Source organism: Hesperophylax consimilis, chromosome 31, assembly GCF_061612785.1.
Source record: "Hesperophylax consimilis isolate HC1 chromosome 31, BYU_Hcon_1.0, whole genome shotgun sequence".
NCBI classification, from domain to species: domain Eukaryota; kingdom Metazoa; phylum Arthropoda; class Insecta; order Trichoptera; family Limnephilidae; genus Hesperophylax; species Hesperophylax consimilis.
The window spans coordinates 4,363,505-4,391,011 of NC_142866.1; the positions used below are offsets into that span (position 1 = coordinate 4,363,505).

A 27,507-nucleotide genomic window follows, 5' to 3' on the forward strand; every position below is an offset into this window, starting at 1 on the left:
ATCTTTGGGACCTACTCAAACTTAACCCTGTTGTATGGCTGGCTACAATTATTAATAGCAAGCAGTCCAGTGAAATTATGCCTTCCTTGAGGCGAACTGCAACATCCAAGGTGTAGAGCTAGGTTTGTAAAAGTTGTCGAATACAGTTTTAGAATGCATTTCTTTACTGTTCATAACCCAAAAAATTTGACCATGACCCAAAAAAGTTAATATTTATCGTTGAAGTATGTCTATTTCTTCATATACGTTTAGAAAAATGTATATTTGTCTATGAACATTTACAAAATGTTACTAATTGTTGTATGTCTTCTGGAGGAGGAAGTTTCATAATGAATTAGATTTTCGAGATAATGTTCATTTTAATTCTGCATTCAGTGTAGACTTGTTTATCTGCGTGGAAAAACTGACAAAGTTTCTTGATTCATCTATAAACTCTATGATAATAAGCTTTGACAAATAGTCCGACACAATATCTATAGTTTGCCAATATTTTGAACCGACAACAATACCAGCATTAACTTTCCTGACTGCTGATGTCTCTCTGCGTTCAATATGAATACCGGCCGCTTGTCACAGATGGTTAAACTGATTGTTTTTTGAGTTTTCCCTATCCGAAGTGACGATGATCGATTGGCTGGAGCCTGCCTGTCAGGGCACCCCCCACCTTCCCCTCGCCCTCGTAATTACCCTTCCTCATGGAGGCTCGTTTAATGTTCCGAAACAATAATTTTTACAAAACTGACTTAGAATTCCATTATAATAATTACTATCATTAGGGAGCTTATAAAGTTATGATAACGACTAATGCCCACAATTTTTATACGAAGCACACAATTGTTTTCCAATTATTCAGTTTGTTTTCCGGGTGTTTTTAGAATTATCTACCTAAATAATGGCTAAATAATTATTTTATACAATATTAAGTATACCACCTGAACGGGCGCCAAGGACTCCGAGCAAATTATATATAAACATCTTCTCCTGGACTGTGAAATGTACCAAATACGTATTATTTACGTTTAAAAACAGCATGCGTTGCACTCTTTCTGATGCCTAAACAAAGGAAAACTTTCATGTTTTGAGTCAGGGTACTGGTAGCGGGGACACAGCAGATAATGGCGATTCCAGTTATAAAAATGTTAATTTTCGATGTAAATTGTCGTCAAGCTAAGGCATTGTGCGAAACAAAGAAAAAATACCGTTTTTTTTTCTGAAAAAAAGTTCAATACGAATCAAAAACTTTTTACTTTAAAATTATAAGAATCGATAAAAATAGCCGTCACTGGACGCCTAGCAGATGTAAAACATAGAATTTGTTTTTTATTAATAAGTGAAAATGAAAGTAAACAAGTCTTTATATATTTTTTAAATAAAGCAATTATTTTATTAAAAAAGTAGACACCTACGAGCACAAAGAGAGAAGTATTATAATATAAATTATCAAAACCGCAACAGTTTAGGTCGAAAAGTAATTATCATTTGCTTGACCTTAAGCGCCAGCCTTTGGACGCTCGTCATCCAGCAAACGTGCAAATCACCGAGTTAGTCAAAACCCGTTTCAAAGTTTGCGCGGTATTGGTTATTATTCATTAGGCACAAAACTACTCACTACATCAATAAAGTTGTAAACTTATCCAATCATAACGGGCGGGCTGGCGTTGGATAGAACGGGCGTAACGGGCAGAACGGGCAGAACGGACAGAACGGGCAGAACGGGCAGAACGGTCTGGCGGGCAGTGACCGCAGATGCTGCTCCAGGAATTCAATACGTTGCCGGTATTCTGGCAAACTCAATCACTAAATACTCTAAGCCTTCCATGAAATAAAAAAAAATCTACCCGTAATTAACTAAGTTTTGTAATGTATTTTAAAATATAAATATATTTTTTAAACAGCGGTCACATTAATTTTAGAACTTAAAAACAATATTAAATTTGATTTACATTAATTTTTTTATAAAAATTAAATTGAGTTCTATGAATTAAACACAAAAACAATCAAACTCTTTTATTTCGTATTCTTCTTATCAAAAATTTCACTTGCATAATATTTTATTAGGAACAACAGACGATGATTTTATTTGATGACTTGTCTATGAATTTCCAGTGCAACAAAGTTTACAAACCCTACACAAGTGACCAAATGAGGAATTGACGAATGAATTCATGTTTATGACCCTGGAATCATCAAACATATACAGGGTGTATCGGCACGTACCCGACAAACTTTAACCAGCTATTTCTTAGCACATTTGGAGTAAAAAATGTTATGGGCACTTTGCTGTCCGGTAACATTTTTTTTAATAAAAAATTTATCATTCATATTTTCACCACATGTCACCACTATTTTATCCTTTGTCACAGTTTGAAAACCCATCTGGCAATATTTTATTCGAGTTTCGTTGAATAATATACGTACGTACTTACATTGGCGCGCTTTTACAATCACAACGAAATGGCATGGCACCATTCGTCTCATTTTTAACTATTATTATTTAGTGTGTATGAAAGAGCGAAGACGCTTTTTGACACACTTGCTAATAACAGCTGTTGAACACGAGAAACAATGCCAATGGCAGTGACGGAGTGTGGATTTTTTTATAATTTTTATGTTTTTAATTGAATAAACAGATGAATAAAATCAAAGTATCGTGAATGGAAACGTATGTTATTTTTTAATGATAAACTAATGTTTATAAGACAACGTTTTATGCATAGCTCAAAGGATAATAAATTATTATAAGCAATAATTAATCGCCTGTAATATCAACACAAATTGAAAATATCTCCCGAGTAAAAATAAATGCCGCCGACGGGAATTGAACCCGCGCCTTCTGATATCCGGTCAGACGCTCTGGACCACTGAGCCAGGTCTTCTTATTTCCAACCCGCCAAATAATGTATGTCGTTACTAGATTTAAAAATGCTTATCAACTTAAAAATGTAAAACCATCGTTTTCGTTATTAGCATTAGATATACATTGATGCTCATACTATGTTATATTCTTTATCTGTTTGAAGATCATATAATATTATATTATTAATGTTACAGGTAGGCAAAAAAACAATTATTGTGTTCCTGCATTTCAATCAAGTAAAATCCATCAATAATGTCTCGTGACACAATGATAGCATTTATATCTTAGGTACCTATAATGGAGCATTGGAAGTGGGTGGCTCCAAACGTTACGCATAAGAACTGATCATTATCGACATAAAAGTCAAATCAATCTTTGTCATTTTTACTGCTATTGAGCTGTAGCGTTTCATATTTGCAGACAATGAACAAAGATGGATTTGATCTAAAGTGACGGCAACAACACCTGCTACCTGTTCTGCCACGGTATAATAATAAGTAAGTATATAATATACAGCCTGAAGAGGAGCTGGGTATCCGTTGAAGGTGTAGAAGGGGGGTTTATTATAATGCAGTTTAAATCTTGTTCAAGGGATCTCCCGCCCAACAAAGACAAACCCATCAGGCTTAGGAATCGTGCCCGCTCTAGTCAGTCAACACTTCCCCCGTCTCTCCGTCTCACACCATCCACCTCCGTCAGTATAACTCACCTTGGCCGGACACGGAGCCAACTATGATCCCGTCATCATCCTTCTCTGTCCAACCCGCATTGTTTGCCAAAAACCATTCATTCTTCCGCTATTCTATTTAGACTTCAGACGAACTTATCTATTTTCACTTCGAGGGTATAAATAATAGCGTAACATTTAAACACTCAAAAGTAGGTTACATAATTCATTCAGTTCTATATTCGTGACATACGAAGCTAATATACTCATGAATATGGAACGGCCGCAGCACAACGACCTACACTTCATTTGCAAACTGAAAACCCACCTCGAATGTAACAAACAATATTCCAGGAGTCCCATTTTCCATATATAATATCAGATATCATTTCCAATTAACTTTATCACAGCGCGGGCCCGGCGCGGTATAGCGCGGGCGGTAACATGGTTCCTGTACCGAAATAACCAAATGCTTCATTCCTTAAATTGGATCCTGCCGAGAGATTGACCTAAATGTAATATCCCTGTCTGGTAGGCAGCGCACTATTCCACCAATATCCACCAAACAACCGGAGCATATGTGTACCGTGTACGTTTACAGTGTACACCCATACCCGCACGTGAATTAAGTATAGACGAATTACCATAATATGGAAGTTTGTTTCTGGAACGTTTGTGTAAGATTTTCATACCTTCCGTACTATACAACCATTATAAAAAATATACGTCTCACCAATTTGCATAAAGAACCGGATAAAAAATACATTTTCCAACATTCGGTTGTAATACATTATTATGTTTATAATTTCCTTGCTTAAAATCAAAAGGTCAAGTGTGCATAAATTTGGTTTTGATAAAAATTATTAAAATATGTTTTTATTAAATTATATCAAAATATGTTTTTATTAAATTATTAAAACGGATTGACTTAAAATTCTTGTACGACAATGAGTATTATGTATATTGGTTACTTTTTTATGTCAGCATTAATAATAATCACCTAAATTGCATTACTTACGTTACATAACATTGAAAAGTAATAATTTAAAATCGTTTTTTCATGCATTGTGCTTTAAATACACCCTTTGTTAATCTTTTCGACTAAAACACTTCGAACCAAACGGAACCCATAACTCTAAGGCGTTAAAATTGCACTAGTGCCGTTTTGCTTTTGAGGTGAGGAATAATCGATGTTAGACCGTGTAAATTTGTGGCTACGAAGAAAGCTGTTAATTTTAAGTTCTGGAGTAGGTTCAAATTGTACCAATAGATTCGGAATTCAAAAATAATATAATATATGATTCATCAATATTATATATGAGGGCTATTCGGAATGTAATGTTTGGCTATAAATAAATAAAAAATGTACATATAGAAATGTTTACGTGCCTCGTACAACTACAGCTTGTGATGAAAGGCTTTAAATCACAGTGAAGAAAAACAGATAAACCATAGCTGCAAGAAAATATGCAAATTATTTATGAAAACGGACATGCTAACGACATCTGGCGGAGAAAGAATTGATCCAGCTTGCTTGCGGTAGGCTCCTGTAATAGTTGAAATTATATCGAGGTTCTAAGACGAAAGCAGAGAGGTCGTAAAATCGTCTAGGACTAGACAGGGCTTCCCCTTTTCTAGGCCTAAAAATAAACAATGAAGGTTGTCAACCAATAGATCTAAACAAAGAGCTATAAAAATTTTGAGTAACCAATCAGTGAACGAAGGGGGGTGTGTCTACGAAAGACAAAGGATTGAACCTTGGACCCGACATTAAAAAAGATAATTAATTGCATTTCCGTTCCCACAAAAATTAGAGGTGAACGCACTATGGCATAAACACTGACGTTCAAGGCGACAAACTCTAGGAAATGTTTACAATAACCGAGACATTTAGGTGATGGCGAACCGTTGAAATCGAGTGCTTTGAAGATTTTACAAATTGAAAAACACACGCACGAAAATGCAATGGAAAATTTATAAACGTGATAGTATAAAAAAGGGACGGGAAAAGCGAAGGAAAGTTACTGGCGGAATTTCAACTGTAGTGCAATTATTTATGATAGAAGGAGGGTGTCATGTTCGATAAAAATCGTACTAAAGAGAGGAGTGAGTGTTGGAAACAATGGAAATTAATCGTTATCAATTTAAGATGAAACGGACATATTGATAAATCAATTTTGAATGAAAATCTCGCAAAAAAAATAGACATTTTAGAAAATTGCGGCGACCGAATGGAAGGATAATACAGAGATTTTAGCTGCTACGAAGGTTCTAGGAAAATGAAAATTGAGTATTAGAAGAAGACAGTAAAATTAAACATATATCGATAGATTAGATTCAGGAAAAGTAGACATTTTCATGATTATTAGGTTAGATATATATTAGAGTTACCCAATATTACGGAGGGATCGAACCAAGATAAAAGGTTGGCGGTCTCATGTATATTTTGAAGAATAAACAATCGAAATCCGAACATGATTTTTATTTACGTTAAGGTAATAAACGATTGGAAAAGCGATTAACTTTAACGTTGGTCTTATGAAGTATTTAGATTAGTCAAAAGAGATAAAAATTAATAGGTTTGAAATTAAACTAAATTTACGAGTCTGGTACCAAAATTTTAAACGTAAACAGGTGTCCAGACATATAATTTATGTGAAATCTTGTAAGTGAGGGATGGAGGATGGGGCGGAGATTGGGTCAGGCAATAAAAATGACAGATATCCCAGAGTCTAATTAGGTATATCTCCCATAGAAGTGTGGAAAATTATATATTAATTAATAATAGATGAAGTATGAAATTTTCCTGGAGACCACACACATCGGGAAAAGTGGAGAAAAGATGAAAGAAAGGGTAAAGAACGGAGATAAAGAATAATCAAAGTGGAGAAAAGTGATACAATTCAAATTTATCCGTGAAATAAATAAATACGACTTGGAAAATAACTAGTTAAAGAGTTATGAGAAATGACATAAGAATAAAGAAGAAAATTGTGCAAGAAAACGTCGCGGATAAAAGAAAATCCAAAAGATAAGGAAAAATTCAAATCTGCGGCATTAAGAGAGAAAGTACTGGTGAAAATGGAAAAGCTCATATAGGTGACAATAAAATTGAGTAGAATTTAGATAAATCGAAATTCTAAACTGCATAGTAGGGATTTCAACATGGATTTAGGTATTTTTCACACGAGATGCGTAAAATTGAGATGTATATATATATTATTGAGGACGGACCTATCGCAAATTGAGAAAAAAAAGGAACACAAAATCATGAGAATTTAACTACATTTTGTATGAACACAGGACAAAGGAAGCTTGGGCGATTAACACAGACTTACCCGATTCGGACCCTATCGACTTAGATTTGTGAGATAAAAACTAACTACCGCCCAGAGCCGGAAAGCAGAACATCTTATGGGAGCACATTCGATATTGATGGAAGGGGTGTTTGGATTTACGAGTTGATAGGAGATAGAATTAAGCATCAAGAGACATTCAGATACGTCTTTTGGAACCTGAGAGGGGTATAAAAGATGGAACTCATCAGTCAGGAGGTCAGTCGCGCCGAGGGTTTGAAAAGTCGTTACATGGCAGTACTACGTCTATTGGTAAAATTCTAGTGAAATAATCTAAGTGTTAAATTCTGAACAAGTCCCTAGACTTAGAAAGTTTTGTAAAAAGTCTTAAATTCAGTTTCTAAATTCTGAAAACCCCACCAGTGAAGTTTTGTTAAATCAGTTTAATTTGGTTAAACAGTGAAAATAAATATAATTTAAACTCAGTGCTTAAAAGTGTTAAGTGAAGTGCAAAAAGTGAATTGTGAATTAATTAAAAATTTAAAAATAATTATTTCATTCAAAGTGAAAACATTCAAATTAAATTTAAGAGTTTGTTATCGTTAATCTAAAGTGAACGTGATCGCGTATTGATATTTAAAAATAGATTATAATTTAACGTCAATTTGGTTAAAAAATAATAATAATAGTAATAAATACTTCATCTTAGGTTAAAAGAAACACAAAAACAAAAAAAAAGGATTCGATAATAATAAACGTTTAAATCTTTGTTCTAAAATTAACAGTTAGAAAAAAATTTAATTTATTAATAGTCGAGTAAATTAAAAGTTTGCACAATTTGGAATAAATTTTCTTATCAATTTAGATAAAAAGAAATTTAGAATTAATAAATTGTTCAATTAAAATCCATCGTGCGTATAGCGACAGTGTTAAAAGTGTTTGTCGTTTTAACCGGAATTTTAATCATCAGTCTATCATTTCGAAAAAAGAATTTGAAGCAGCTATCATTCAAAGGCCTAAACTAGAAAAGTGTTATTAAATCAACGGGTTTTCTGAATTAGGATTTCGTTCGGAAGAAAAATTAAATATCAGCTAATTTATACGATTCAAGCGAGAATAAAATATTAAATAGGAATAAATCGTCGAAAAGATTTATTTTGAAATTAGTTGAAAAATACAATTAATTAGGTAGGATTTCTTCACCAAGGTTGTTGTGTACACCCGACCGGAAATACCTTGACGTGGGTGAGTTTTCCTTTTATAAATAATTTTCAGGTCCCAGGAGACACAGAAGGGCTGTGAAGTGGAAGTATATCAATTGAATATTAAATTAAAACAACAAAACAAAGAATTACACATTAATATATGTATATTGTATATTTGTATATATATTTATAAATATAAAATAAAATATTGTATATAAAGAATATATATATGAGTAATGTAATTATATATATGTATTTTATTTATTAATCGAAGCATCGAAATGGTAGTGATTTTAATACCTACTCATGGACATATCTATATTATTGAAAAAGAAAATATGTATTTATTAATATTCCAGACTATGTAGAATCATATATTTTATATTTATTTATTAATATATGTACTCTTTTTTTAACATATTTTGACAATAGAGATATGTGTACTTAAATATATATTTATATTTATTCTTCATTTAACCTAGTAAATTTACTAAATTCGGAAAATGAAATAAATAGTTTAACTTCAATAAAAGATTTAAAAATATTTTAATAAATAGTGCGCAATAAAAGTAAAGAGGCACAAATGACTTCTAAGGAATTTTAAAATAAACAAATCTCACATTTAGGTTAGTGTGTCAGGAGATGTTTATATTATTTGTTTACAAAACAAAGGATCACTGGAGAATTGGGTCAACCGCATAGTTTGAAAACGACCTTGGCCATAATTAGTTAGTCACAAAGGATTTTATTAATTACCCGAAACAGCTGGAAGATGCGTGTTCTCAAATACTTATCAATCACAAACGACAATTGGAAAATCACGGATTAGCCAGATTTATATCAAAAAATTACATGAAACATTTGAATACCATAATTAGTTAGTCGCATAGATTTTTATTAATTACCTGAAACAGCTGGAAGCTGCGTGCTTACAAATACTTATCATTCACAATCGACAATTGAAAAATCACGGGTTAGCCAGATTTATATCGAATAATTATACGAAACATTTGAATTTTATTGATTGGGTGCTCATACAAAACCCCATCAGTTGCCTGAGATATTTGAGGGTCGAGTACTCTCTAATGTGGCAATCAACCACTTGAAACAATTGGAAAATCACGGGATGGGATGAACAAAAATTAATGTTGAACCCTGGAGGTAAAATTTAAAACAAATACGGTTCATCAAACAGGAGGCAGTGGTCGCTCCTACAACAAGACCATTAACCAAATCCAATAGAGATGGCGATTCTCTTAAATAAAAACGTCAAAACCAAACAAACAAAAGCTTGGAGTTCGATAGCTCTCCAAAACAAACTATCAAATATGACCTTATTCTACTAGTATTTATTAGTATCACCTTATTAGTACGTATATATTCGGTTACCAGACCTAGAGCTTCGCAGAGTTCTTGGCGCGAGATCCGAGCTCGGGATGCGAGGTAGATAGCCTCGTATTGCGAGTTATAAACCTTTCCCAAACTGTATGTATACATATATTTATTCGTATGTACTGTTTACTGGAGAATGCGGACCTGCATACAGCTTGCATTTAGGTCGGTAGACCACTCTCGCATTCTCTCTTAAACGTGGAATGAGGATTCACGACCCGTAAGTCCACACCAACCGTGAGTATATGATTGTATATAGGACGAAACCGGTTCGCCCTAAGTAAATTGTAGTCCAAGGAGGGGTCGGAATTTGGGGGTATCGAGACCCGAGGGGAAACTTGAAGGCTGCACATGATGACGTGGAAGGCTTTTTGGGACGAGATAACTTAGGTATCAATCAAAGAGCCGTGTCAAAGGATTGTGCAAATTTCTTGTTGACTCACGATCATCTCGTTTACTTGCAGGAGGATTTGGAGCCAAATTATGCCAGCAAATGGGCTATTCCGAGTTCGTCAAATATGCAATTAACTAATTACATTAACCTACTAAATCAATCTTTACATGTACCTTATAGCAGCAGAATCATAAAGGAGTGGCGCCCCACAGACACAAGAGTTTACCAAAATCAAATTTACTAACAATTAACCATTTGAGTTATATCAAATTACCTGTCCAAATAAACATGTATAATATCTTTTAGCAGCGTTTAACTACGATTTTGTTAGGGTGCAGGGAATCAGAATAATTACAATAGGAAAGTTAGCTCATTCAGGGAATTCATTTAAGTCTAGGTTTGCAAAGGAAAGACCAATTAAATTGTGAAACTCAACACCTCGATCAGAACCAAGGGGGTTACCACAAAAATGAAAGTAATTAAAATCCTATATCATAAATCAAAAAAATTACACAACGTTTGATGGAATTTAGTTACAATATAAATACGGGTATATTTGCGTTCAAGATCGTAAATAACGTATTAATTAGTTAAGTACATATGTCTATAAAGATATATAGTACAAGAGAGCTTTAAGTAGCTTTCTGTAGATATCAAAGAAAAGGGTCCAATTTTCATGGAGGCTTATGTGTTGTAGGGGAGGAATTTTCCATCCCTGCGAACACATATGCAAAGCCTTAGAGAAAAAAATTAAATATCGGTCATAGCCAAGAGAGAAGAAAATTTTATATTGTTTTAAACAAAAAAAAAAAAAAAAAGAAATATTTAAAATTACTCTCACACCCAAAAAGGTGAAACATTACAACTCATAGCCGTGATCAGGAGGTTCAGGTTTTATAAGTTTTGAGAGAAAAAAAAACAAAGTTATTGGTCAACCTATTGCAAAAACGGAGAAAATAATAATAATAAATAGGACGAAATTAATTAAAGAGTTAACAAAAAGAAAAAAAAATTTATCAGAAAAGTGCGACATTACATAAATATACAGTAAAATTTAAAAATAATAATAGATTAACGTAAACAAACAATAAATCCAAAAAGAAAGTGTTAACGAATAAATCTTATAATACAAAAAGTGTCCTTATAAATAAAAATGTGTTAATTCAAATGACCGTGAACTTTAGAGTCAATAAAAATTCTTTTCATACGATAATATAAACAATAAGAAAGGATATGTGGGTTAATGATGTCATTCACTCGAGAGGAATGCGTTCCGTAAACAAAAACATTGTTTATGTTTTGGGTTCATCGAACAAATCGGAATGTTGATATAAAGCAAGTTTAATAAACAGACAAACCCGAAAAACATCGAACTTATTGGGACATCAAAGAACATCTAAAAATTGATAAGATAAACATCGAGATTTTAAAAGGTCGGAAACATCGTTGAATAATACGTATCACTCCGAGGAACAAAAAATTAAATAACAAACGTCGAGATTAAATAAACAATGACACAAAACGAGATAGCTGGAACAAGTATAACATAAGCATTGCATTTGGATATCGTGAAGTATTAACGTAAACAATTATTGTTTATCTTATATCCGACCAGCGGCGGGCCGTGGTACTTAACAAATTATTCACAAAGTCAGGAAAAGAAATTATTATTTCATCGCTAGACATTCGACAGAATTATTAGAAGGATAGAAAGGTTTAGAGATATTAAATTGATTAATGTTTTACAACACCCAATGTACCTTACTAGATATCATTGGTTTTGCAAAAATAATGATTACGAAAAATATAAAATTGATTAATATCAATTGATTAACAAAAAAAAAAAAATTTTTTTTGATTAACTTTAATATCATTATAAAACAAAAGAAAAACAATTCTTTTGAGATGTTGGGGTGTAATCTATTATGATCATGTTGTAACATAATAAATAGCGGAAATATTACACCCATATCATGTGATAGATAGATCTATAATAACAATAATATCAAAATAGAAAAGTGTAGTTGTATTACATCATAGTTACTCATTAGGACCACGTGTTAGATTCAAATGGTCGCGCTACGTGCCGCCAATGTAGATACTTGTTGTCAGGATCACAAATCTCGATAGTCGACAGAGACATTAATGAGGGTGAAACATTTGATGTTTTGTTTTGTGAGGTAAGATTAATCTTACATAATATAATTTACCATATAAACGGGTAAGTTGAAATAACGTAAGATTTACTCATGATAATTTTGTTGACATTCGGGTCAGGTAGTTGACTATTAAAACATATTTTAAGGCACAGAGAACTCAGTCAATGGATTCGATAAAGAATTCAAGTATAGGCCAAACAAATAAACGTTGTTTTGAAAAGACAAAGTGTTATTTGAGAATTCGAGTTTCAATTTCAAAGAAAAAAAATATACAATTCAGAGTTGGCTCGAGATTTTTAATGTCGTTGACGAATGTTTATGATGGGATATATATATATGTGTATATATATACCTATTTCGAGGAAACATCGTGATAGGTATATGAAAAAAATCATGTTAGGTATTTCAAAATCATAATAGAATATGGGTTTTGCAAATTGGAAATAGATTTTGACGAATCAGGTGATGAAATACAAGAAGAAAAAAAAATCTAGAAAAACAAAAAAAAAATAGAAAAACGAGAAGGGAAATATTGTTACCAGAGAACTGCGAAATAGTTTAGTGATATTAAAAATAAAATAGATCAATAAATAAAATATAAATAAAAGTGAAAAAGTGCTCGCATGCAACAGACTGCGTTACGTAAACAAACGAAAGCAATTAAACACGATTCATTATGACGGGACAGTGAACCCACAAAATAGGACTCATATTGTTTATAAAACTAACCCTCGCGCCTTTGAGAATATAAACAAAGTAAGAAATTTACGACTTGGATTCAACGCGAAGGAATTTTAAACGTAAACCAACTTGGTCCTTCATGAACGAACGGGTGACACATTAAGATAAACAAAACGAAAAAGGATAAGATAAAAGTGATATCCAGATGAAACGAAGGATAACGTAAATAATCCTTATAGATAAGGATAAACATTGGATAAAGATAAAAGATAAATTATGATTTATCTAACGGGATAAAAGTGTTAGGATTTGCGGACACTTATTATGAAATACAAACATCGGAGCTTAAATCAAGTATAGATCAAACAAATAAGTGTTGTTTTGAAACAACAAAAGTGTTAGTTGTGATTTCAACTTTCAATTTCAAAGAAAAATTACAATTCAGACGGCACCGAGATAAGCCACTTGACAGTGAATGAAAATAAATAAAATGGTCTAGACAAATAATAAACGGAAGCGCGTAGAATTGGAATTTGCAGCAACTGATAACACGGAGCAGGGGTACTCAACAGTTTGGAATTTGAAAAAAAAAAATTTTTCATTAAAGAAAAAAAAGATTGAAGAATAAAACGTCAAGAAACGCTTGTTGTGAAGAGGGAGGTCTTAGTCCAACCAGGTTGAGGACCACCTAAACACGCGAGTCGAGGGGCGTGTTTTTTTTTTTTTCCCAGAAAAAAAAAGAGATTAATTTTGAGTTTATCAAAATTAGAGAAAATTCCATAAAATAAAATCTACGCGAAAAGAAAATAGAAAATACAATGTGATTCAAAGTCAAGGTTGTTAACAATCCAAACAGAATGGAAAGAGAGATAGGGAATAACAGAATGAGGGGGGGGGAGAAAGGAAATAACAGAATGGAAAGAGAGATAGGGAATGATAGAGTGAGGTAGAGAAAGGAAATAACAGGAAGTGATGTAGGAAAAGGAATAACAGAACGAAGGGGGGAGAAAAGCTAGACTACATTTTGAACACAATTTCGATGTCTAAAGTAGTATACAACGTTAGCCACAGCAAATTGAGTTCAGAGGGGGGAACTGTGATGAAAGGCTTTAAATCACAGTGAAGAAAAACAGATAAACCATAGCTGCAAGAAAATATGCAAATTATTTATGAAAACGGACATGCTAACGACATCTGGCGGAGAAAGAATTGATCCAGCTTGCTTGCGGTAGGCTCCTGTAATAGTTGAAATTATATCGAGGTTCTAAGACGAAAGCAGAGAGGTCGTAAAATCGTCTAGGACTAGACAGGGCTTCCCCTTTTCTAGGCCTAAAAATAAACAATGAAGGTTGTCAACCAATAGATCTAAACAAAGAGCTATAAAAATTTTGAGTAACCAATCAGTGAACGAAGGGGGGTGTGTCTACGAAAGACAAAGGATTGAACCTTGGACCCGACATTAAAAAAGATAATTAATTGCATTTCCGTTCCCACAAAAATTAGAGGTGAACGCACTATGGCATAAACACTGACGTTCAAGGCGACAAACTCTAGGAAATGTTTACAATAACCGAGACATTTAGGTGATGGCGAACCGTTGAAATCGAGTGCTTTGAAGATTTTACAAATTGAAAAACACACGCACGAAAATGCAATGGAAAATTTATAAACGTGATAGTATAAAAAAGGGACGGGAAAAGCGAAGGAAAGTTACTGGCGGAATTTCAACTGTAGTGCAATTATTTATGATAGAAGGAGGGTGTCATGTTCGATAAAAATCGTACTAAAGAGAGGAGTGAGTGTTGGAAACAATGGAAATTAATCGTTATCAATTTAAGATGAAACGGACATATTGATAAATCAATTTTGAATGAAAATCTCGCAAAAAAAATAGACATTTTAGAAAATTGCGGCGACCGAATGGAAGGATAATACAGAGATTTTAGCTGCTACGAAGGTTCTAGGAAAATGAAAATTGAGTATTAGAAGAAGACAGTAAAATTAAACATATATCGATAGATTAGATTCAGGAAAAGTAGACATTTTCATGATTATTAGGTTAGATATATATTAGAGTTACCCAATATTACGGAGGGATCGAACCAAGATAAAAGGTTGGCGGTCTCATGTATATTTTGAAGAATAAACAATCGAAATCCGAACATGATTTTTATTTACGTTAAGGTAATAAACGATTGGAAAAGCGATTAACTTTAACGTTGGTCTTATGAAGTATTTAGATTAGTCAAAAGAGATAAAAATTAATAGGTTTGAAATTAAACTAAATTTACGAGTCTGGTACCAAAATTTTAAACGTAAACAGGTGTCCAGACATATAATTTATGTGAAATCTTGTAAGTGAGGGATGGAGGATGGGGCGGAGATTGGGTCAGGCAATAAAAATGACAGATATCCCAGAGTCTAATTAGGTATATCTCCCATAGAAGTGTGGAAAATTATATATTAATTAATAATAGATGAAGTATGAAATTTTCCTGGAGACCACACACATCGGGAAAAGTGGAGAAAAGATGAAAGAAAGGGTAAAGAACGGAGATAAAGAATAATCAAAGTGGAGAAAAGTGATACAATTCAAATTTATCCGTGAAATAAATAAATACGACTTGGAAAATAACTAGTTAAAGAGTTATGAGAAATGACATAAGAATAAAGAAGAAAATTGTGCAAGAAAACGTCGCGGATAAAAGAAAATCCAAAAGATAAGGAAAAATTCAAATCTGCGGCATTAAGAGAGAAAGTACTGGTGAAAATGGAAAAGCTCATATAGGTGACAATAAAATTGAGTAGAATTTAGATAAATCGAAATTCTAAACTGCATAGTAGGGATTTCAACATGGATTTAGGTATTTTTCACACGAGATGCGTAAAATTGAGATGTATATATATATTATTGAGGACGGACCTATCGCAAATTGAGAAAAAAAAGGAACACAAAATCATGAGAATTTAACTACATTTTGTATGAACACAGGACAAAGGAAGCTTGGGCGATTAACACAGACTTACCCGATTCGGACCCTATCGACTTAGATTTGTGAGATAAAAACTAACTACCGCCCAGAGCCGGAAAGCAGAACATCTTATGGGAGCACATTCGATATTGATGGAAGGGGTGTTTGGATTTACGAGTTGATAGGAGATAGAATTAAGCATCAAGAGACATTCAGATACGTCTTTTGGAACCTGAGAGGGGTATAAAAGATGGAACTCATCAGTCAGGAGGTCAGTCGCGCCGAGGGTTTGAAAAGTCGTTACATGGCAGTACTACGTCTATTGGTAAAATTCTAGTGAAATAATCTAAGTGTTAAATTCTGAACAAGTCCCTAGACTTAGAAAGTTTTGTAAAAAGTCTTAAATTCAGTTTCTAAATTCTGAAAACCCCACCAGTGAAGTTTTGTTAAATCAGTTTAATTTGGTTAAACAGTGAAAATAAATATAATTTAAACTCAGTGCTTAAAAGTGTTAAGTGAAGTGCAAAAAGTGAATTGTGAATTAATTAAAAATTTAAAAATAATTATTTCATTCAAAGTGAAAACATTCAAATTAAATTTAAGAGTTTGTTATCGTTAATCTAAAGTGAACGTGATCGCGTATTGATATTTAAAAATAGATTATAATTTAACGTCAATTTGGTTAAAAAATAATAATAATAGTAATAAATACTTCATCTTAGGTTAAAAGAAACACAAAAACAAAAAAAAAGGATTCGATAATAATAAACGTTTAAATCTTTGTTCTAAAATTAACAGTTAGAAAAAAATTTAATTTATTAATAGTCGAGTAAATTAAAAGTTTGCACAATTTGGAATAAATTTTCTTATCAATTTAGATAAAAAGAAATTTAGAATTAATAAATTGTTCAATTAAAATCCATCGTGCGTATAGCGACAGTGTTAAAAGTGTTTGTCGTTTTAACCGGAATTTTAATCATCAGTCTATCATTTCGAAAAAAGAATTTGAAGCAGCTATCATTCAAAGGCCTAAACTAGAAAAGTGTTATTAAATCAACGGGTTTTCTGAATTAGGATTTCGTTCGGAAGAAAAATTAAATATCAGCTAATTTATACGATTCAAGCGAGAATAAAATATTAAATAGGAATAAATCGTCGAAAAGATTTATTTTGAAATTAGTTGAAAAATACAATTAATTAGGTAGGATTTCTTCACCAAGGTTGTTGTGTACACCCGACCGGAAATACCTTGACGTGGGTGAGTTTTCCTTTTATAAATAATTTTCAGGTCCCAGGAGACACAGAAGGGCTGTGAAGTGGAAGTATATCAATTGAATATTAAATTAAAACAACAAAACAAAGAATTACACATTAATATATGTATATTGTATATTTGTATATATATTTATAAATATAAAATAAAATATTGTATATAAAGAATATATATATGAGTAATGTAATTATATATATGTATTTTATTTATTAATCGAAGCATCGAAATGGTAGTGATTTTAATACCTACTCATGGACATATCTATATTATTGAAAAAGAAAATATGTATTTATTAATATTCCAGACTATGTAGAATCATATATTTTATATTTATTTATTAATATATGTACTCTTTTTTTAACATATTTTGACAATAGAGATATGTGTACTTAAATATATATTTATATTTATTCTTCATTTAACCTAGTAAATTTACTAAATTCGGAAAATGAAATAAATAGTTTAACTTCAATAAAAGATTTAAAAATATTTTAATAAATAGTGCGCAATAAAAGTAAAGAGGCACAAATGACTTCTAAGGAATTTTAAAATAAACAAATCTCACATTTAGGTTAGTGTGTCAGGAGATGTTTATATTATTTGTTTACAAAACAAAGGATCACTGGAGAATTGGGTCAACCGCATAGTTTGAAAACGACCTTGGCCATAATTAGTTAGTCACAAAGGATTTTATTAATTACCCGAAACAGCTGGAAGATGCGTGTTCTCAAATACTTATCAATCACAAACGACAATTGGAAAATCACGGATTAGCCAGATTTATATCAAAAAATTACATGAAACATTTGAATACCATAATTAGTTAGTCCCATAGATTTTTATTAATTACCTGAAACAGCTGGAAGCTGCGTGCTTACAAATACTTATCATTCACAATCGACAATTGAAAAATCACGGGTTAGCCAGATTTATATCGAATAATTATACGAAACATTTGAATTTTATTGATTGGGTGCTCATACAAAACCCCATCAGTTGCCTGAGATATTTGAGGGTCGAGTACTCTCTAATGTGGCAATCAACCACTTGAAACAATTGGAAAATCACGGGATGGGATGAACAAAAATTAATGTTGAACCCTGGAGGTAAAATTTAAAACAAATACGGTTCATCAAACAGGAGGCAGTGGTCGCTCCTACAACAAGACCATTAACCAAATCCAATAGAGATGGCGATTCTCTTAAATAAAAACGTCAAAACCAAACAAACAAAAGCTTGGAGTTCGATAGCTCTCCAAAACAAACTATCAAATATGACCTTATTCTACTAGTATTTATTAGTATCACCTTATTAGTACGTATATATTCGGTTACCAGACCTAGAGCTTCGCAGAGTTCTTGGCGCGAGATCCGAGCTCGGGATGCGAGGTAGATAGCCTCGTATTGCGAGTTATAAACCTTTCCCAAACTGTATGTATACATATATTTATTCGTATGTACTGTTTACTGGAGAATGCGGACCTGCATACAGCTTGCATTTAGGTCGGTAGACCACTCTCGCATTCTCTCTTAAACGTGGAATGAGGATTCACGACCCGTAAGTCCACACCAACCGTGAGTATATGATTGTATATAGGACGAAACCGGTTCGCCCTAAGTAAATTGTAGTCCAAGGAGGGGTCGGAATTTGGGGGTATCGAGACCCGAGGGGAAACTTGAAGGCTGCACATGATGACGTGGAAGGCTTTTTGGGACGAGATAACTTAGGTATCAATCAAAGAGCCGTGTCAAAGGATTGTGCAAATTTCTTGTTGACTCACGATCATCTCGTTTACTTGCAGGAGGATTTGGAGCCAAATTATGCCAGCAAATGGGCTATTCCGAGTTCGTCAAATATGCAATTAACTAATTACATTAACCTACTAAATCAATCTTTACATGTACCTTATAGCAGCAGAATCATAAAGGAGTGGCGCCCCACAGACACAAGAGTTTACCAAAATCAAATTTACTAACAATTAACCATTTGAGTTATATCAAATTACCTGTCCAAATAAACATGTATAATATCTTTTAGCAGCGTTTAACTACGATTTTGTTAGGGTGCAGGGAATCAGAATAATTACAATAGGAAAGTTAGCTCATTCAGGGAATTCATTTAAGTCTAGGTTTGCAAAGGAAAGACCAATTAAATTGTGAAACTCAACACCTCGATCAGAACCAAGGGGGTTACCACAAAAATGAAAGTAATTAAAATCCTATATCATAAATCAAAAAAATTACACAACGTTTGATGGAATTTAGTTACAATATAAATACGGGTATATTTGCGTTCAAGATCGTAAATAACGTATTAATTAGTTAAGTACATATGTCTATAAAGATATATAGTACAAGAGAGCTTTAAGTAGCTTTCTGTAGATATCAAAGAAAAGGGTCCAATTTTCATGGAGGCTTATGTGTTGTAGGGGAGGAATTTTCCATCCCTGCGAACACATATGCAAAGCCTTAGAGAAAAAAATTAAATATCGGTCATAGCCAAGAGAGAAGAAAATTTTATATTGTTTTAAACAAAAAAAAAAAAAAAAAGAAATATTTAAAATTACTCTCACACCCAAAAAGGTGAAACATTACAAGCTTTGCGCTATTTTTCAACAAAGTCGCCGTTTAAATTCAAGCACTTGTCGTAGTGTTTCACTACCTTCAAATTCCTTATGTATAAAACTCGGACGCCTAGGAATGTAGGAAAACTTGTCACAGCATTTTGAAGATCTTTATCAAAGTTTTCGCCCCAAACCGCTTATTCGTGTGAGTGAACAGATGGAAATCAGAAGGAACTAAGTCCAGGCTGTACATTTTACTGGAATGATTCCATATGTTCACCCACATGAAGAAGTTGAAAGGATTCCATGACGACGAAGATCTTCAAATTGCTGTGACACGTTATCGACTTTTATGCAGAAAAAATTTGCAAATTGGTAAAAAGCATGACAAGCGCTTGAAATTAAAAGGCTACTGTGTTGAATAGTAGTGGGAATCCGCAGTTTTAAGAGGAACGTAATAAAATATTAATTAAATAATTTTATTGGCAAACAGCGATTACTTTGCCAACAGATGATGGCGGATTATGTAATTAATAGGTAGTTGTTTTTGTTTTTCTGTTGGATTTCGGACTGGTATGCTTGAAAGCTGAGCTTGTATCTCACGAATGTAGAAATATACTCAAGTTACGTACCAAGCTGGCTCGCAGAGGGATGCTCTTCTATTCCATTCAGATCGGTATGCTATTCTTCTCCCCTTCCCGCAGGGTCAGAGTCCTGACCTCGGCGGTGCCTCGATCAGCCTCCACCAGATGGTTGCCGTATCCCCATCCTTTATTCGTTCAATTTTGCCAACCAACTGCCTTTCCTTACTCTTCTCCTGCCCCCACTCTCACATCTTTTGTTTTTTTAAGATTCATAATGAAAATCTTAACCTATTTGAGACCCGATAATGATCAGTCACTATCATTTTTTAAAAAAATTAAACGTTGTGGTCACAACACGCTATAAATTTATCACGAAAAATTTAAAAATTCACAGCTTACAACTTCTTGGGATCATTAATCAAAAGCTCGAGATTTTATATCAGCTCCCTCCTTATGTTAATTTAAAAATGTATTTTCTTAATGAAAGAAATAATTACAAAGGTCAGACCATACAAAACACTAAATTACTCTCCGCTCATTGATTACTAGGTGTAAGTCTAGCTCGTGTTTAATTAATACCAAGATTAATAAAGATAAGATTTTAGTTTCCCTGACGACCGTTTCAAAGTCTGCCAAGTTCTGCGTAATCCCTCTTTGGTCTTCATTTTGTATTTTCAACAAATTACGTAGGTACATCTTCGAGTTATATTACACACCTTCAGTATTGTTATATTAATTTAATGAATACATTTAGGTCTTTGCGGGCGAGTATTTACTGTGGCTTAAAATACAGAAGGTCAATAAAAACCTTACCGATTTGATATATTTACATAACCCTTATAATTCAGTGTTTGAGAAAGGTATTTAAATAAACAGTACCACTCAATTTGAGACGCTCGGGGTCAGAGAGGTTTAATCGCCATTTGTCTCAAATTTTATTTGAGTTTGAGTCGGGTGAAAAATCAATTCACGTACTTTAAACACATTAACACTAAAATATGTGCACAGATTAGAAAAAATATCTTAATTAAGAGTATGTTGAACATATATTACGTTTTGAAACATGAAGCTTGTTTTGAATCATGACAAAATTCGTATAATTGAAATTTTTTCTTTTCTTATGAATCAGTTATTTCATTTTTTGCCCGCTTTTATGCTCTATGTTACGGAGTCAATAACTGCAATACGCTTTAAGACTTCCATTTAGTGTACTATTTTGTTTTCCACGGCCCATTGCAGGATGGTTTCTTCTCACAAAGCCTCGGCGTCTGATATTCCCTGCCGTTTCTGCGGAGATAAACTATCCAAGATAATATTCATGCACACATCTATTACTTGTTATATTTAATGCCCTTGGCCACTCTTTGCTTATCTACAGAATCATAGGCTGGGGAGGATCCTATAAAAACAATCTAAACTCTGTAAAAGTTTCACAAAAAATCATCATAAAAGTAATACTAAAAAAAAATCAACGTTGTCAACAGAATCACTATTTAAATTGTTTCCAGTACCAAATGTCAATGACATATTTAAGCAAGTTTCCATTGTAAAAATGTGCAAAGAAAAAAGTAACAAAGAATACCAAGAATTTGACAAACTAATGAGAAATAGAAATCAATCTATTACACCAAATTTTAAAACAACACAAATGCAAAACCATAAACTTACTGTTTAATATTCTACTCTAGCGAAACAATAGTTAAACCTTCAATTTATCTAAACCATAGTTTTTCGTATTCATAATGTACACCACTTCGGTATAAAGATTAATCAAAATAGTGATTTAGCATTAAGCTTCGCCTTAACGATTCTGCGTTGACCATCGATAATATTTAAAGTTAATTTGAAGCATTGTCCATCTGAATAATTATGCGAAAATCCACCCACGTATTAAAGATGTAGATATCGATTGTAAAATATAAATGTGAATATAATTATTTTTTACTAATTTTTAGCCGAGAAAATTCATAAAAATATACAGAAATTATGTGAAAAGAACGATTTTTATGAAATTCAAGCGGATCTGAAAATCAACAATGATATTACGAGAACATCTTTACGAGATACAAGAAAATCAAAAAATATATAAATATTTAAACATTTATCATGTTGTAGTTGTTGAAATCAAAGTTTGTATTATATTGTACATGCTTTTAATGAGCATAATTGGTTTGTGTCCTTACTAATTACGTTTGTAATTTTACGGGTTCATTTTTATCCCTATAATTATATAGGGATAAGATCGTGTAATTTCCTCCCATGTATTTTCATCCTGAAATTGAAGGTTTCTTGGAACTTTATTCCCGTTTTATTTCGAATCAAAGTAAATATGGATTTCGATTTATCTTTGCTTTCTCTGCAAAATATGTCGAATTTACAGCCGTCAATTACGCAAGATTATAATTGTTATCATGAGTTATTCTGCTTAATATTAATCCAAGGATTTCAGAAATGAGTAGGTATCGATTTTCGAAAGATTATGGTCTGACGTATTTCAAAAACCAACAATTTATTACATCAAAGCTGAATTTCTTCAACAATCAATAATGGTAGGTACTGGCCTGATTAGCAATATTTTGTCGTTTTTCGCGCATTTCTTACGTATTTATTATATATGATGAACGTGTTTTTAAAGCTGTATTTCAGTAAGATCCAATAACTGATATACGTAATCCAATAGCAGATATTAAATATTTTATTTGTCCCACAGAGACGTGCTCTTCTCCTCTCGGGATGGAATCTGGCGAAATATTGGACTCTGCGCTAACAGCTTCTTCATCTTACGTTTCCAATGTCGGTCCGCAGTGTGCTCGGTAAGTTGCGATTTTTTTAGACTTGTACATATTTATACATCAATTAATATCGTATTTTCCAGGACTCGTGGGAAAACAGTATTGTTTAGTATGTTGTTGTATTGTATGTTGGGAAATAAGAGCTTCATAGATGCACGCACAGATGGCAGTGCATAGAGCTTGCGTGGAATTCCACAAGATGGAGCCAGTGGCCAGTAGTTGCAAGGGCCAGTGGGAAGGCTCCCAGATAAACTTACTGTTTCAGATTCCAATTGGCCAGCTACTAGTTAGGTCGACTATCGAGTCACCATTATAATACGCGGAGTATTTAATAAATCCCTGATTAATCTAAAAGAACCAATTATCTATAAACTCCTTCCAAAACGAGTTGGAGAACTGTTTTTACGAACACAACAATTACCACTTTGAAGGATGTCAAAGAAGGAGATACAAAAAATCACTAATATTGTCAGTGGCTTCTTGAATATGAAAGAACGCACTTTAGTCCATAGTTTCCTTCGACCAACTCCAGATCTAAAAGCGTGTTGTCTGTTAACTCTCTTCCTTTCCAATGCGAATGACTTAACTGCATTCGAATCAATATGATGTGAATTTTCCCCAGAAAACAGTATTTTGTATCAAAACGACTGATAAAAAATCATGGAGTTGGTTAGTTTTTCCAGCGTGAACATTTTAATTTTATTATTTTGCTCTAAAAACACGTAATAAAACTAATTATCCAATATGCCCTTCGGAAACAGCATTTTAACTTCAAAACTATTTCTGAAATTTCTTAACATAAGTACCTACGGATCTCTAACTCCACAATTTTATTTTCTTAGTTGCTGGAAAAATACAGGAAATATTTGAAAGCTGTCACATCGCGTAATCAGTGCCCTTTTTAACAACTGTCACAGAAAATTTACTGTCACAATAGTTAAAAAGTGACGTGGAACGGAGAAAACTGACAACCATGTTTCCGACGATGTTTGACTGAGATATTTCTCAAAACTGTCACATGTTATGATACACATCGTAATATGGTTTCATGATAAATCAGAACACTTTTGAAAGGTAATGTAAAATCAGAAGTGATGAAAAAATCTAGTACAAAAATCTAACCTAACGAAGCCCAGTTTTTTTCATGACTTTGTATCAGTTTTGAGTGTTCTGATATATTACGGTTTTATTTAGCCAGTTCCCCATAATATATAATATACACTCGTACCAACAAATAAAAATAACTTAAAACCCTCATAGTAATAATAATTCGATAATTTGTATAGCGCAGTTTTTTTGTGAAAAATCACCTCATTTTATTTTAGGTAAATCAAAATATTACAATGTGGTTAGTTTATACATATGCAATTTGCAAATATGTATTACCTCATTATACTTATATATTAGTTATTTAACAATAATTAAACAGTATATTTATCCACAATGAAAAGCTATTACGTACATATAATTATGATAACAGACACCAATAATATATGTCAATAATATATCAGTACATTTAACGTAGTTTGGTTTATTTGAGATACGAATCCATTTGTTATTCATTTTTGATACGTTTTTAATGGAGATTTTATATATATTTTTTTTTAAATCAGAGATTACTTTATTATGTTTTGAACACAGGTAAGCATTTTGATTCAAATTTGTTTTACAGTATTTTTCATTAAAAAGAACGAACGTGTGTGCCGTGCAGGTACTTTAAAATCAGTTTTGTTTTATAATTCAGGACAGTCAGTAATGTTGATTACGATTCCATATAGCAACATCGCATTGTCTACGTAGACTCAACAAATCATTTTTGAAAAATACGGTTAAATTATAACACACTTATAAGAAACTTGTTTGATAATGACAATTTTTGTGAATTATTATGTATATTGTACATGAACGCGTATCGCTTCATTATTTCAAGATAGAAGCAAGTGAGAAAATGTGTTTTGAACAACAAGTAGACTCTACCAAAGAAAACCCTAATTTGAATTCATAAAAATAATTATGGAATCTTTAACTTACATCTGACACCATTCTACTTATATTTACATATTTCAGTGCTTAAATTCAAATTTTCCAGAGGAGATTTTAAGTTTCGACTTCATTTATTTCTTTGCAAATTGCACATGTATAAACTAACCACATTGTAATATTTTGATTTACCTAAAATAAAATTAGGTTATTTTTCACAAAAAAAAAATCCCTATACAAATTATCGAATTATTATCTGGCGAATCAACATTACTCACCGGAAAAAAATTACATAATATAATATAATAATAACAGAACAATGAAGAAACCACATTGAAAGATATTGGGTTGAAATCATTGACTAAATTACATCAATGGTTTGAATAGATTAGTTTAGGTTAGGTTTTTTTCTGCTTTTCTTCACATGTTCTGTTTTATTATGAAACCGTCGTGAACCGGTAAATATATTTCCTCGTGTTGTATTTACTATATATGTGTCATTCTGTTCTCAGGCTTAACAAGGAGCACCTGGGTGGTGGCTGGTGCCCTAAAGGCCAAGTGGAGGCCACTAGCCGCGAGTACGTGGAGGTCGACTTCGGCGGGCCGCGGCTCATCACGGGCTTGGCCACGCAGGGCCGCCACGGGCAGGGCCGCGGGGTGGAGTACCTTGAGGGTTACACCATCGAGTACTTCAGACCCTCGCTGTCCTCTTGGCACGGGTATCGCAGATGGGACGGGAACAATGTGAGAAAAACCTAAAACATATTTCTAATAACATATAACGCATCATTTTCTTAGTGTAGCCATCTGATGAGTGTATATAATAAGACGTACTATAATTCAAAAGGTGGATTATTATAGGTACTGGCGCAGACCCGTGAAAATAATAATTCATGTAAATCACTCGTGAAGATATTATAATGGAAGGATTTGTGATGCTGAAAGATTATGTAAAGAACGCGTCAGAAAAAGGACAATAATTTATGCAAAATAATAAAAATACATAAATATTCATAAAATATGTGCTAATTTATAAGAAAGTACTTTTCACGTCTCTAATTTCTTGACAAATCCGTTCCATTTTTGAAAGAGACATTTAAAAAAAAAAATTCTTAAAATATTATATAATATGTGAGTAGGTAGGTATTTTATCGCTTACCTGAATTCTTGAAACAAGCCGTCCCAATTTTAAAACTGACATTCAAAAATCTTAAATTCAAAATATATTCGAGTTCTTAGAACCAGAGTTAACTCACAGAAAGACCCACAACCCAAATCATTATGTTTTGATATCATAATTGAGCTGCCACCATCACATCAGTGAATTAGTATCTAAAATAGAATAAAGAATAACACTGAAAGTGCCTTCCATGAAAATTTGAATGGAAACAACTGTTTCTCTTAGCTCAATAGTCCAGTGCTCAGTGACATCGAAGATATCCATCCCATTTGAACTTCGTAAAAACAGTTTTGTATTGGAAATTTAAGCCTCGAATAGGCAAATTTAAGATCGCAAAACACTCCCAGACACTTCTTGTATTATTTTTTATTATGTAGTATATATGTACTATTACATTTTAAGATCTTTCGGCGATTCTGTCATTTCCTAAAGGCGGGTCTCCTGCGACAATATTACGTTGAACCAATGTTTGTGCAAACATGAAACATTATTTTCGTTTTCCGAAGAGGGTGGTAAACAAAAACATTTCAATGTTTTTTTCTTATATTTGAAAACATTTGTTCAATGGAGACCTCACATAATGGTCGATAATAATATATGATATCATTCAATTTACTTACCCTTCAATCATTATAAATGAGGATATTAATAGCAATCAGAAGAGAATTCATGAAAATAGTATCAGAATACATAAAATTTACATATTTATTATTATTTTTTTACTAATAATGAAGAACCCAATTGTAAATTAACAGTGTTGTGATCGTACGTCTAATTAATCTAATATAATGTTAGATAAAATATTTTTTTATTTTAAGGGTTTTAAATATATTTCTACTCAAAGGCTTGTTTGTTTTTTAATATTTAGAAAAATTCAAAAAACTAAACAGCTGTAACAATAACAAAAACCAAAAAATACTTGCAAAACTTAATAATTATATTATTAAATTTGAATTTAATTAAATTTAAAAAAAAATAAAAAATAAATCTTCTGGTTTCCTTTACGGCTTTTGGTAGGTTGTTATAAAGTTTATGTCATTTATAAAATATGCTATTTTGTGTGCATATACGTTTAGTTTTGGGAAGCCTAAAATCTCTGTAACTTCTCGTAGGGTAATTGTTTTAATTTTTTTTGGTAATTTTCACTGTACATATTATTATTTTGTGACATAATTGTAACATTTGTAAATATATTGCATTTCAAAATCACCCTCATCCTCAACTATTTTGCATAACCTGTAGTTTATAATTTTGGGCTTCTTTAAATAAGAATATAACAGTTCCATGATAACTCAACACAGTGACAGACTTTTGAAAAGTGATATAAAGTCATTAGAAACGATGAAAAAACTTTTTTTAACTTAACCTAACCTAACCTAACCTCACCTAACCTAACCTACTTAACCCAAATAGTTTTTTACCTTAAAGTTTTTGTTTCATCACTTTCCATGACTTTATATAACTTTTTAAAGATGTGATGAATTATCATTGTGATGATTTATCCGGTCACCA

General features: G+C 32.5%; 1 protein-coding gene across 1 annotated transcript in view; it reads left to right on the forward strand.

The window, feature by feature from the left end:
• The window catches only part of LOC149409356 (uncharacterized), a 62,394-nt gene that overhangs the window by 9,732 nt on the left and 25,155 nt on the right, over nucleotides 1–27,507 (forward strand). Inside the window, exons 2-3 of the mRNA XM_089649784.1 lie at nucleotides 22,754–22,856; nucleotides 25,328–25,559. Of these exons, the coding sequence (XP_089505910.1) occupies nucleotides 22,754–22,856; nucleotides 25,328–25,559 (335 nt within the window). The remainder of the gene's footprint in view (nucleotides 1–22,753; nucleotides 22,857–25,327; nucleotides 25,560–27,507) is intronic.